At 36.5% G+C, this 12,571-nt stretch overlaps 1 protein-coding gene across 1 annotated transcript in view; it reads right to left on the reverse strand.

Moving 5' to 3' along the window:
• ST7L (suppression of tumorigenicity 7 like) overlaps nt 1-12,571 on the reverse strand; it is an 85,523-nt gene that overhangs the window by 27,534 nt on the left and 45,418 nt on the right. The window contains 2 exon segments of the mRNA XM_074263069.1: nt 7,223-7,362; nt 11,974-12,066. Coding sequence (XP_074119170.1) covers nt 7,223-7,362; nt 11,974-12,066 — 233 coding nt within the window.

A 12,571-nucleotide genomic window follows, 5' to 3' on the forward strand; every position in this document is an offset into this window, starting at 1 on the left:
AATTCATGTTTGTTACACCACATTGAGCCTGGACTGGTTGTTGAAAGAGTCATCACTAATAGCCTGTACATTATTGCTATGTTCTTATGTAATACCTCCCATGCTGATGGGTTTGTGCACACCTGTCTCTAATAAGACCCTTCAGCCCAGAAACCTGCTAGCAATCCCCACTTCCCTTTGGTGCTTTTCATCTCCCTTCCTGAGAAGTGTGTGTGGGGGGTGATCACCTCCTTTTCAGTGTTTTCACCTCCATTCCTGAGAAGTCAAGGGGGGCATGATCACCTATGTTTTAAAACAAAAGAAAGTGGGAGATGTAAAGGGCTAGAACTGAGGCTAATCACCAATAGGACAATTCTCTATTACCACGTTTGGAGGATGACCCCACTTAACTATTCTGTGATGGCTTGATCTGTGGGTGTGGACAAAGAGGGGGAAGTGAGATCAGTGGGTGGAGTAGGAGGAGGAGATTGATTCATTCTCTTGGAGGTGGAGAGAGAGGAAGGAGGTGTGGAGATTGCTAGATCTAATCCCTTGACTGTGACCCCAAAAGACCAAGAATAAAGACTTTTGCTTACCCTGGCTCCGACTGATTCTAGTATATCCAGGGTTTCAACATCTATAGACCTAATTTCTTCAGAGAAAAGGTATCATGAGTAGAAAAAGTTTAAGAAGCCCTGATCTAGTTCAGGTTGAGAGACTGGGAAAAAAGAAGACTAAAGAACAGGTGCAGAGGGAGGGAGGTTAAGAAGGCGCAGAACCCAGGGCAGGAGACTAGATTAAAATGTTGGGGTGAAGCTGTCCTAGGTGAGTTTAAGGTCTAGGATGGGGCAGTGCTGGTGGGCAGTTTAAGGGGAGGAGAAATGAAAGTCACCGGAAGGAAGAGAGAAACTGAGATAAGCTTTAAAAGAGATTTACCAGTGCAGCTAAGTGGATAATGCAGTTTAATAAAATAAAATTGCTAAGAATTAAAACAAATACTACAATTTTACATATGTTCATAAATCAGTGTCAAACGGGAGGCCCACTCAAGTGGGGGGAGGGATGGGCAAAATTAAATTTTAAGAAATGTAACCTCCAAAATAATAATAAAGAACCAATAATTATGTGCCTCTCAATAAATGCATGGTTTGGAGCTCCAACTTCCCAAAAGAAAGATGAGCCTACCTTCTGTCCCCCAGATTGTGGTGAAGATCTGAGAAAGCACATCAGGAAAAAGGATGCTAATTGAATCCAAATGGCTCTGTATTTGGTATTTCAATGTAAACTATTCTTATGGACTTGATTCTTTTTTAAACATTATAAATCTGATCTTGAAAGAAAACTCTATTCAAAGAGAAGTCTTAAAACCATATTGAATATCCCCCTAAAATCCCATTCTTTATCTCCAGCCACTATCTCATTACTCTTTATACCTATGACTCTCTACTTATTCTCTACTTATGACTCACAGTCTGGGCTGAGTCTGTTTAAAAAAAAAAGTGATGTTTTTTCCTAAAACAAAGAGTTGGTAAGGCTTCCTAATAGGAATTGTGATATAACCAATTAAGACCAACTTTACCAGGCAAAGATATCTAAAATTCCTTTGCAGTCTACCTATCTTAAAGGCCAGTTATAAAAAATAATAAAGCTGGCAGAAGCACAACTAATCTCTCCACTCATTGTTAACAAGGGCACAGCAGCTTGTATCTAAGTCAGCATTTGAATCCAGGACTTATTGGGATTATAGATTTAGATCATGAAAGGATCTCAAAGGCCACTGAATCTATTCCCCAAATTTTACAATTAAGGAAACTGAGGCTAGAGAGGGTAAGTAGTTTTCTCAAGTTACCAAACAGAATAAAAATAGTATTAACAGTTTATGGATGACCAGGAAATAAAAAGATCACAGAGATGTTAAATGTTTGTGGCAGGATTTGAAGCCAGGTCTTCCAGATCCCAAGTCCAATGCTCCACTCCACTCCACTCCACTGCTTCTCATTAAGTAATAAATAGGATTAATAAACAGTAGTTATCAGGAAGTTCTAAACTTGGAACATTCCCTTTGAGGAGGGAAAGATAATTTTAAATATACCACTAAATAAAGAAAGAGAGGTTTTATGAACAAATGTTTAATGGATAATACAAGTCAGGAAAAAGGGGGTACTTTTCGTGAACTGCCTTATGGGGAAGGGACTCTGCTCTTTGTTTCTATGTACATAAAGCAATACATATTGCACTGATTTTTTCATTTTTTTCTTAGAAGAAGGAATTTTAGGGGAGAAAGAGAAGTAGCAATAATGTTATGAATTCTTCAATCTAATATCTTTTTTGAATAAGAATACAGAAAAGACACCCATAGCTATACCCACATCCTTGTCTTTGAACACTGAGAAATCCAATATATTTTGTTCCAACTCCTTAGTTACCAGAGAATCAAAAGGATGCTAAGAGCTTGCTGATAATAAAGAAAGTTTAAAAAAAAAAAAAGGTAGTACAATTAAAAAAAAAATGAATACATGTATCAGGGATGGAAGAAAAACTCATACTGCTGAAAATTCAGACTTGCCTCCTAGAAGGCTCATTTTATTCATAAGAATCCCACTGAAAAACCTCTGGTACACCATAGCCTCAACAGGAAGTTACAGAACAATGCTTTCAGGAGAAAAATCTCAGTTGAAATTTTTTTAGGGGCGAGGGGAGGATGAAAACACATCATTTTTGCCATATGAATTTGCATGCAATGTAGAAATTCATTTCCAAAATAATCAATTTTCATACAAAGTCATCTGTAAGTTGTCAATTCCAGGACACTATACTATTGCAAAAAAAGGCACACATCAGTTATAGCTATTCAAGCTTTCTGAGACAGATATTATTTTAAAAGACTTCCTACCACTTAGGAATTATCCAGATAACTTCCTAAAGTTGTACTCTGTCAAAATGGCACTATATCAAGTAAGGCTAAATGCTGGGCATAACAATGGTTTATTAAGCATACTTAATAACTATATTTACCATTTCTTCTTCCACTGATATCTTTATCAGTAAAGCCAGAATCAAAAATTAATTTTGCTCTGAAGAAAATTATACGTCCAGAAGGACCTTCTTTTAGTGACCACTCAGGGAGGGCAACACTTGGCCTTCATAGCTTTATTCAAAACTAAATGCAATTTTGGAAGAAAAAAGTTAATTATTTTTGGGAAGGAGTTGAAGGAGCCCAAGAGAAAAATTTTACATAGAAGTTCTTTGTTAGTGTAACATTTGACCTATCTCTTTGGAAATCATACAACTTGGCTAATGCAGCCCTTAAAGAATTAATCAAGCAGATTGTTGGGCCCTGGCTACACTGGAGCTAGCCAATTATAAGTTGCTCAGAAATTCATCACTGGCATGTCCAACTACATTTTCCCACATAAAGATTAGAAGAACTATGTGGAAACGGGGCCCACTCCCTAAGCAGCAAATCTATAATACATAGTGAGTAGGACAAAAATTTAGTGAAGGGCTGCTCTGGGGAAAATCGGTCAGCATTTTATTTGCAGGATCAGGAAATCTTTCTGATTCTCTACTTACACATTTACAGCATCTTCTTCCACAGTTTCATAGACTTCCCCTCTTTTGATAAATTCAAGCTATGACATTTTTTTATTCATAAACAATTCTGTCATGTGAAGAAACCTAGATCTATTATCGTATTATTAGCTGGCTAGTGAACAACAGCTGACACCTTCTATGTCTTCTCTTTGGAGTGCTCAAGATAAGGAGAAGGTTCAATCAAATGCTAATGAATAAGAAGGAAGTCTGCTTTATAAAAAAGAAAAATAGGAAACCAAGGGGAGTAGGGCTGGCTTTTTAAAGGAACGTGCAGAATCATTCCTGAGGAAAAGTTCTTCTCAGATAACAGGAATCATATTACAATTCAACTATACTGTTCACTACCCTTACTTTGAATTTTAATATTTAACAGCAAGTAAGAAAACAAAACTACTGTTTAAGGCAATCCTTCCTTTTTCAGACATTTTGGCAAAGAAGAATATCAAGTGTGGTATCAGCATGTTCTGCTTCTTATCTTCTTTCTTTTTCTTTATTTGATGCTAGACGAAGTTTTCATAATATCCAAGAAAAAAATTCAGTTTTGTAAAAGTGAAGTCGAGTTCTATAAAGTACAATATCATTTAAATGAGCATGTAACATCAATCCTTTTGGTTCATTTTGGGGGTAATGAATTCCGTGTCATTGGAGTGCTTTATGTAGAAGTTAATCATCTGGATAATCCATGTTATTTGGGATTTTTATGATTTGGAAAGAGGTTAAACTAGCTGACTTCCAAAATCTCTTCCAATTCTAACATTTTATGACTTTTTTTAAGTCGAAAGGTATCAAAATTTCTTAAAGACAGTTTAGAAAAAAAAATTTGTAACAATTTTATAAAGCTCCAATTGGAAGAAGGGAAATGAGAGATAATGTTAATGGTGAAATAAACTCACCAAGAAAAATTTTTGAAAGATTTTCCTTGACTAAACAAGCATGCTTCAAAAACTCACCCCCAATTTCTGTTGTGTTGCTCTCTCTAACAAATATTTTAAGGACTCAATGAATGCCTGGCAATAGGCAGCTGCTAAATTAGGAATGGGTTGTTTCAAAAGTCCATTTATAATTAGACTGTATAGAATTTAATGGATTTGTCTTATAATCAGAAAGTGCTACAAATAGTGGTTAAGTTTCTAGACCACCCCACAAAAGATTATATAATCAGTAAAATATCTACAGTGTTTCAACAATAGCAAACTGCCATTTCTAGAAGTTTCTAAGAGAAAATACAAGAACAGATCTTCCTTTCTGTGTACATGCATGGGAGACCAAATTATACATCTGTATAAGAAAGATTACATTAGTATTTCTGACAGCTCTCTTCTCCCCCACCCAAAGTCAACTGGCTCCACCAAAATCAATGGGCAGGTGAATGGGAGGAGTACAGAAGTACCAGAAAAGAAAGTGGCTCACTTCCCAATAAGTATAGATAAATTCAAAAATTGAGAACTGCATCTTGCTTAGCACCCTATCTATAACAGTTAGATAATTCCTGCTAAATGACAATATCTGTGTCTTAATTTTTGTCTTCTCACAACTTTAGAAATTTTAAGATCATATATATGAAAATCTTTTTGATAAGCCATGACTTGTAAGAACTTTGGCAGGATACCATTTTTTAAATTACATACAAAAATCTTTTTATCAATTGAACAAAATTACAAATATATATAAATATTTTAAATCAAAAGTTAATGGTGAAAAGTCTATTCTGCAAAAACTAGAGGCTTTAATAGTGCAAGAAAGTTTCTGCAGCACAGATTACTTGGTTTGATTGCATTTTAATCTATGAAAAGTTTCACCTCAAATTTATTACTATTTATTCACAAAGGGAATAATGGGTATGGATTATACCCTACCAGAAGTCTATTTATTCCATGTGGTTCTTATAAGATCAGTGATCTCTCAGATCATAGCAGGCACTACATCCAATCTATCATAGATGGTGTAAACAGTATACTCCACCCAAGCTCTTGGCTATTACCCTCAAGGGAATAAGGTCAGTTGTTCCAGAGTCTACAAGTCTATTCCAGATTCATCTTCTTCCTTACCGACCCTGCTACTCTTTCATATACCTAGAAACAAGTTCTACCTCTATACCTCCATGAACCCATATGCACAATTATAATCTTTCTTCAAACTGTGAAATGGATAGGATTCTCTTTGGAATCCATTCCTCTCGGTGAAAAATAATGCAAACAGAATTCTATAGAATGCTCTCTTTCCTTACCCAATAGCACTGCAGGAAACAGTAACAGTGCGATCAATAAGCTCCCTTTTTACACTAAAAGGAAACAGAATAATTTGTTTCCAATCTAAATATCTATTCTTAAACAACAGTGTATAGTCAGTCTTCTTGAGGCTTGACCAATGATCAAGTGCAAACTCAGATTCCCAGGCTAAGTGCCAGTGGCAACTTAACACATTGTGAAGCTGACCTTCAGGGAAAAGGGGGGGAGGGGAGACCAGCAATCATAACACTGATGCTAGAGAAAAACCAGCTGATCTTTAAGGCACAGAATAGGCTGTCACTTAAATAGATTTTAAAACCAAGGGGGGGGGGGTGTGTGAGAAAAAACAGCTGGAGGAAAAAGAGATAAAAACTTTATGAAGAATGAAGGATTTTTTTTGACCCTCTCTGTTACTTCCCCCACCCCCCAAAAAAACAACTTCTGACTTCAAGTATCATTGCTGATAGAATCACTAACCTACAACACAATATCTTTCCTTGAATCTAAAGATTGGAAAGTAATGTCTTTAATTGAGTCAAGTATCACCTTTTTCTTGATATGTTCCAATTTTTATCATCTTTTAATGTCTCTAGTGTGAAGGTGGAAAGATGCATAAGAAAATAGGAGTGGAAGATTTGAAAATGGAAAGGAACTGTGCTTTTGAGTTTTCTCTTAGCACCAATACATGTTAATACATAAGGTCACTCAAAGATGTAAGATGTTATTTTTATACTTCACAAATTCCAAGAACTGTATCCCTTTATCCTTGATGAGGATACTTGAACCATGAAGTAGGAGTTCTTTGAACCTCAGCTTACAAGTACTGCCTGGGACATAGAACTCAGTGGTGATATGTATTTGAGTCCCTTAAATCAGGACAGCAAATGAGATGCAGTGGTCTGGGGCAACTTTCAAGTCAAATCACATTCTGTATCCAGGGCAACTGATCTAATCACCTTGTTGCATCACCCTGGCTATATTACTAAATTTAACCTAAATTGAGTGGATCTTAGAACTCATGATTTAGATTAAATGGAAAACCAGAAGCCTTTTTCATAAAATATGGAATTTTTTTTAAATGCCAAACAAAACATACAATAATGGTAAGCAAGCCAAGAAAAACTGGATTGTTCTTAAGTTAATAATGAGTGCTGTATTACTATGAAGAGTGATCTATAGAGACCAACTTTATAATGTTCAGCACTTGTACTCTTTCAAGTTTTTTGTTAAAGTTACAGAATCATAGGTCAAATCACCCAAGACCCAAATTTGATGGCTCCATAGCAGCAACTGTACAAGGCATGACTCATAATTACTCTAAATGCACATTTTTCACATCTCAACTGGATTGCATAGACAAATCAGAAACAGTTTTCTGTGTCTCACAAATATTCTAAGCAAGTCCTTGAGACCATACTTACAGCTTTAGCAAAAACACCCATGATTTCAGGAAACTGATGGGTGAGAAGGGCAAGCATTGCTGTTGAGGAACACAGTCCTGCTGTGAAGTGAATGAAAAAAGGAAGCTCCTTCTTTGGATAAACAGAAACATGATGAAATGCTGCAAGAAAAAAAAAGTCAGAATAATTACACATTATCCTAAAAAGTATCTAACTTCATCTAAAACTACAGCAATTATTAAAAGTAATTTTTATAAGTAGAAAAATTAAGAGGAAACAAAGAAAATAGGTAAATCCCAGGCCACATGAGGTGTGTTGCTGATTTTAAATGATGCAAGAATGTGTGAGTGCCAGTACTGAAGCAAGTGCCCGTGCTGTGATTTCATGGGCTACAAAGCTGAAGGCCCAGATTTGGCCATCAACCCAGAGATTCCTGAAGCAACACCCAGTATTATGTGAAAGAGATCCAATTCAAAAACAGTCTTAAGGATGTCAGTGATAAATTATACTTTCTTAAACACATTTACAAGCTCTAATACATCTAACTTCATTTTTTCAGTAGCTGTAATATATTTGTAATATTACCATGTGCATTACAAAACCTAATATTCCACTATAGACAGGGTTAATATTCAGGGATCTACATCAAGAAAATACTGACTATATATGAGAAATAAGAACCATCCTATATTCTAGGCAGGATTATAGCAGCCGGGCTTCTAACATAGCAACCCATCTGTGACCTGGCTCCACCAGGCAGACGCAGTATCTGGTTTCACTATTCTTTCAGCCACATCCCTTATATTCCTTCTCCACTGCCACCACCGTCATTTATTATCTCTCACCTGAACTCCCCCCAAATAGCCTCCCTGACTCTGCCTCAAGTATCTTCTTCCCTCTGATCTAAATAATAATAAATAAATACCTCTTAATAAATAATACCTCTGAGCCCCTCACTCTCCTAGTCTTATTCTCCTAGGCAAAGACAGAACATCATGTTTCCTTTAGAAAGGGGGGAACAGTTTTGATGTGTGCCAGTGGTTTTCATAAAGTCTCCTGCATAAAGGTAGTAGCAGGGGACCAATGCCAGAACTTTGTCATAGCTATCGCATATCTATGGCTACATGGTTTTCTAAAATGTGAAGTTTTCACGCTGTGTGAAGGTCCTAATTATTTCTTTTTGGATGGCTTTCTAAAGAGAATCACTTGTCAGTCAGTTAATACCTCAAGATAATAGATGACTAAGAGAGAAGCACTCCCTTGGAGCCAAATTTCAGATTTCATCACTGGTTTGCATGGAAAAATTTATCAGGGGGTATTATAGAAGACTCTACTAAATATGTGAGGGAACAAAGGAAATAGTTCCAGTTTGACCTTCATTCTGAAGCTCACAAGTAAATCCCAGTATGTAATAAGTCAAATCAAGGGTGAAGAAGGATTAAAAACAAAAAGTATTAAACACTTGTAGGCATTAGGATTTCATGTTATTAAAAAAAAAAATCTGTCTGTTCTACAAAGTCATCTGACATACAGAGACACAATATAGACAAAGAAAAAAAATCAGAGCATGCAACCCCACCCCCAATTTGTAAATCAGCAGGCAGCATCCATATCTGTGGAGTTAGCATTAACTCAGCCTTGCCAATAGGCATGCTGCCAAAATTGTGGCCTTACAGAGAATTCTGGTTTTAGTTATATTATTATCCAGGCCTGGCCTTATGTCTAGGAAAAGAATATAGCTATTTACGTAGAGCAATTTCAGAGGCAAGGAAGACTGCCCCCCATTGCCTTTCCTCCTAAAGTATCTATATCCCTCACTGAAATTCTACAATTAGAAATTCATTCTTTTGGCTTAGAAATTCTGGTTCCAACCATTAAAATGCAAATTCCTCTGGGAATGGGAGCAACTTCAATTTCATCAATTATTTCAATCACACAAACAACAAAAAATTTATGGAACATTTTCCATAATAGATATGCACACAAATAACTATGCTAAATGGCAGCACCCAATAAGTCTTATGGAAGAGGTACAAAGTGATCTGGGATTCAGAGGAAGCAGGGATTATATGTTACTGAGGTGCGAGGGAGGGCCCCAAAGAACTTGGCATTTAAGGTATTTCAAGATTTTAAATAGGCAAAAGTAAGGGAGAACATCTGAGGCAGAAGGAACAGTTGAAGCCAAAAGGCAAGATAGATTGGTTTGGGCTGTCAGCAGGAGAGAGGTGGGAGGAAGACAGAAGGGGAAAGCTAAGTGAGGGTTGGTTTGTGGAAGATCTGGTGGTTGGGCTGGGGAAATTAGATTTCATTCTCTACGTTAAAATTTTTTCCACTCATGACTCTTTTCTGCCTGAGACATTTTTACACTGCTCTGGCTAAATAGGTATATAAAATAGGTATACAAATCAAACATTTATTGATAATAAATCATAATTCTGTGACCTCCACATTGAGCTATGAGATCCTGATATGGGGGCTTAAGAAGCTTTGCTCTAAGTAATGTGAAGCCACCATAAGATGTGGAGTTGGGAAATAACATGAGCAGAAGTGAGCTTTAGGAAGCTTCACCTGGTAACTGTATGCAGGAAAGACTGAAGAAGATCCTGGAGGCAGAGAGGGAAGGAGAAGGCAATAAGAATTAATAATGCAGCTTAGTACTTTACAAGTTTTATCTCATTTGATCCCAAAACAACTTGGTTAGGCAGGTGTTGTTATTATCCCTATTTTACAGTTGAGGAAAATGAGATGAAGTGACTTAGCCAGGGTCTGAGGTTAGATCTGAACTTAGGTCTTCCTGACTTCTCTCCAGTGTCATGAGCTGTGGTGGAAGACTATTTTAGGAGGTTAGATGGGAGGAAAAGAGGCCATAAATAGTGGAAACAGAAAGGATGGAAGATGTTTGAAGAATATTATTTTTTTTTAAATAAGTATAAAAACATTTTCTGTTTCTTATATCACCTTAGTATCACTGTGGACTTCCTACCTCCATGAAAGGGTAGGGTGAGTGTCTTCTCATAGCTCTTCATTTAAGTCCGGTTTGAGTTTTGTATTTTCATGACATTTACTTTTGGCTATTTTGTGTATGGTTATTCTTTCCATTTATGTTGTTGTTTTCTTGACTCTGCTGACTTCATTCAGCATCATCTCAGGTAGATTTTCCCATGCTTCTCTATATTCACCATCAAAATCATCTCTTACAACACAGTAATATTATATTACATTCATGGATCACTTTTGCTTAGCCATTCCCTGGATGATGGGCATCTCTTTGATTTCCAACTCTCAGTTATCACAAAAAGTACTGCTCTTAACTTGTTTACCACCAATAGCTTTTTTGTTTTTATCAATAGCTTTCTTGGGGGTAGCAGCCCAGTCGTGAGATCTCCTCAGCTTTAAAAGAGGGGATAAGAGGCAGCAATCTCTACGCTACGTTCCCTTTTAGCTCTGCCACTAACATGAGATAATTTTGAAAGGCCCAATTTCAGTGAAGAGTTGACAGCAGAAGCAAGTACTGAGGGGCTGCTGATGAGAAAACAGAAGCAGAAATGTCCATCACTTTTTGAGACATTCAAAGGAGATGGATGTATAGTAATTGAAATAAGTAGCAGGGCTTTGAAAAAATATTTCTGTGTTTTATTTGTAAGGACAGAGGCTCAGGAAAGATGCCAATAGAAAGGGAGATATTGAAGATTCGAGAGAGAAGGGGGATAATAAAGAGAATGAGGAACAAGGTCCTAGGGAAGCAGGAAAGGAGCACAGGGAGAAGTGGGCCCAGGATAAAAGGAGGAACAAAAACATCACATGACAATACAAATTATGAGGTGAAAGGTAAGAAAATCAAGGGTGCTTCTATCAGATATCCTACTCTCAAAAAAAAAACCAAACACGTTTTTTTTAAGGAGAGCAGGAACTGCGGTTTTCTGCTGAGAATGAAAGAGTTAAATGCTTAAGGATGGTAAACAAAATCTGAATAAGTCCTGTGGGATAATTCTCAGTGTGAATGAGTTTTGTAGTCTTTGTCTTTGAGATAGATACTTATTTGTGGGAGATTTATTTTGGGGGACCATGAGAACATTAGAGAATAGAGATAGGCATAAAAAAGAGAAAGCTAAAAGCTATAGAAGGCAATCTTCAATCATTTCATAGCTTTTAAGAGTTGCTATGAACAAGTTAGGAAAGACAATCAGATGAGGATAATGAAAAGGTGCAGATTTTTTAGGGCATGGACTGTTAAATTTTTGTGAGAATTCCCTTCCTCCTTCTGACTTAATCCACAAATAGTGAAAATAACAATAACTGAATCCATGCTGCTTTAGATAAGAAAACAATCAGTCTATTACAGGACTTTACAAAACATTTTCTTCCAAAGAATATAAATTAAAGTCTACCTATATTTGAGTGGGGACACTATTGCCTAGCATAGTAAACGATCTTGTCATTCAAAGATATAATAATAATGATATTCTTTTACCTCTTGTTCAATTAAACAATGCATTGTTGGTTAGTTTTATCAGACTTTTTTTGTTTTTTTTTTTAAATAAGGAATGACACTTTGGGGAATGGAAGGAGAATGATATACTAGGTTAGTATAGATGGTGAAAAACCAAAAAACATCAATAATAATTTACTTTTAAAAAGACAATATTGAGGATAGTTAAATTAGATTTATACAGTGCTCTGAGATTGAAATGAAAATGCTTCAAAAATGGAAGGTCAAAATTATGAGGGAAAATGTAGGTACATAACCCCAAAAACATGAAAAATTCACTTACTGGGTAATAGTTCTCTGTCGGCTGTTTCTGTGCAGCTGGGATAAGGGTAAAATAGATGGCCTTTCTCTAATGGGTATGGAATCATTCTAAAGGCTAAGGGAAACAAAAGCAAAATATTTACATTAATGTTGCACTTCAATGAAAAACTACACAGCATTCTCAAAGTAAATAAAAATGAATGAATAAAGCAGTTATTAAACACTTACTATATGATGCAAAGCACTACACTAAGTGTGGGAGATACCAAGGGAAGAGTAAGACAATCCCTGCTTTCAAGAGTTTCTGAAGGCAAACCATCTGAATTCATTTTGCATAACGGGAGTGACTATAACACATTCCAGTATGGGAAACAACCCATATAAAAGGTTTTAGCTACAAATCAGACCAAAGGTCCCATGGCCCAGAAGATGTTAAGGCTTCTTTTTTAAAATGCCATTTCCACTGATAAAACCTTATCAGTTGCACAAGTTAAATCACTAATCATGGCCAAAGACTCAGGTGCAGGTCTCCAGTGATTGTGGCTGCCACACCCAACACCTGCAGAAGTACTTGGCAGGCCCTGTCTGCCCACAGCCTAGGGTTGAGGGCACTAGATTAG

Source organism: Sminthopsis crassicaudata, chromosome 4 (genome assembly GCF_048593235.1).
Source record: "Sminthopsis crassicaudata isolate SCR6 chromosome 4, ASM4859323v1, whole genome shotgun sequence".
NCBI classification, from domain to species: domain Eukaryota; kingdom Metazoa; phylum Chordata; class Mammalia; order Dasyuromorphia; family Dasyuridae; genus Sminthopsis; species Sminthopsis crassicaudata.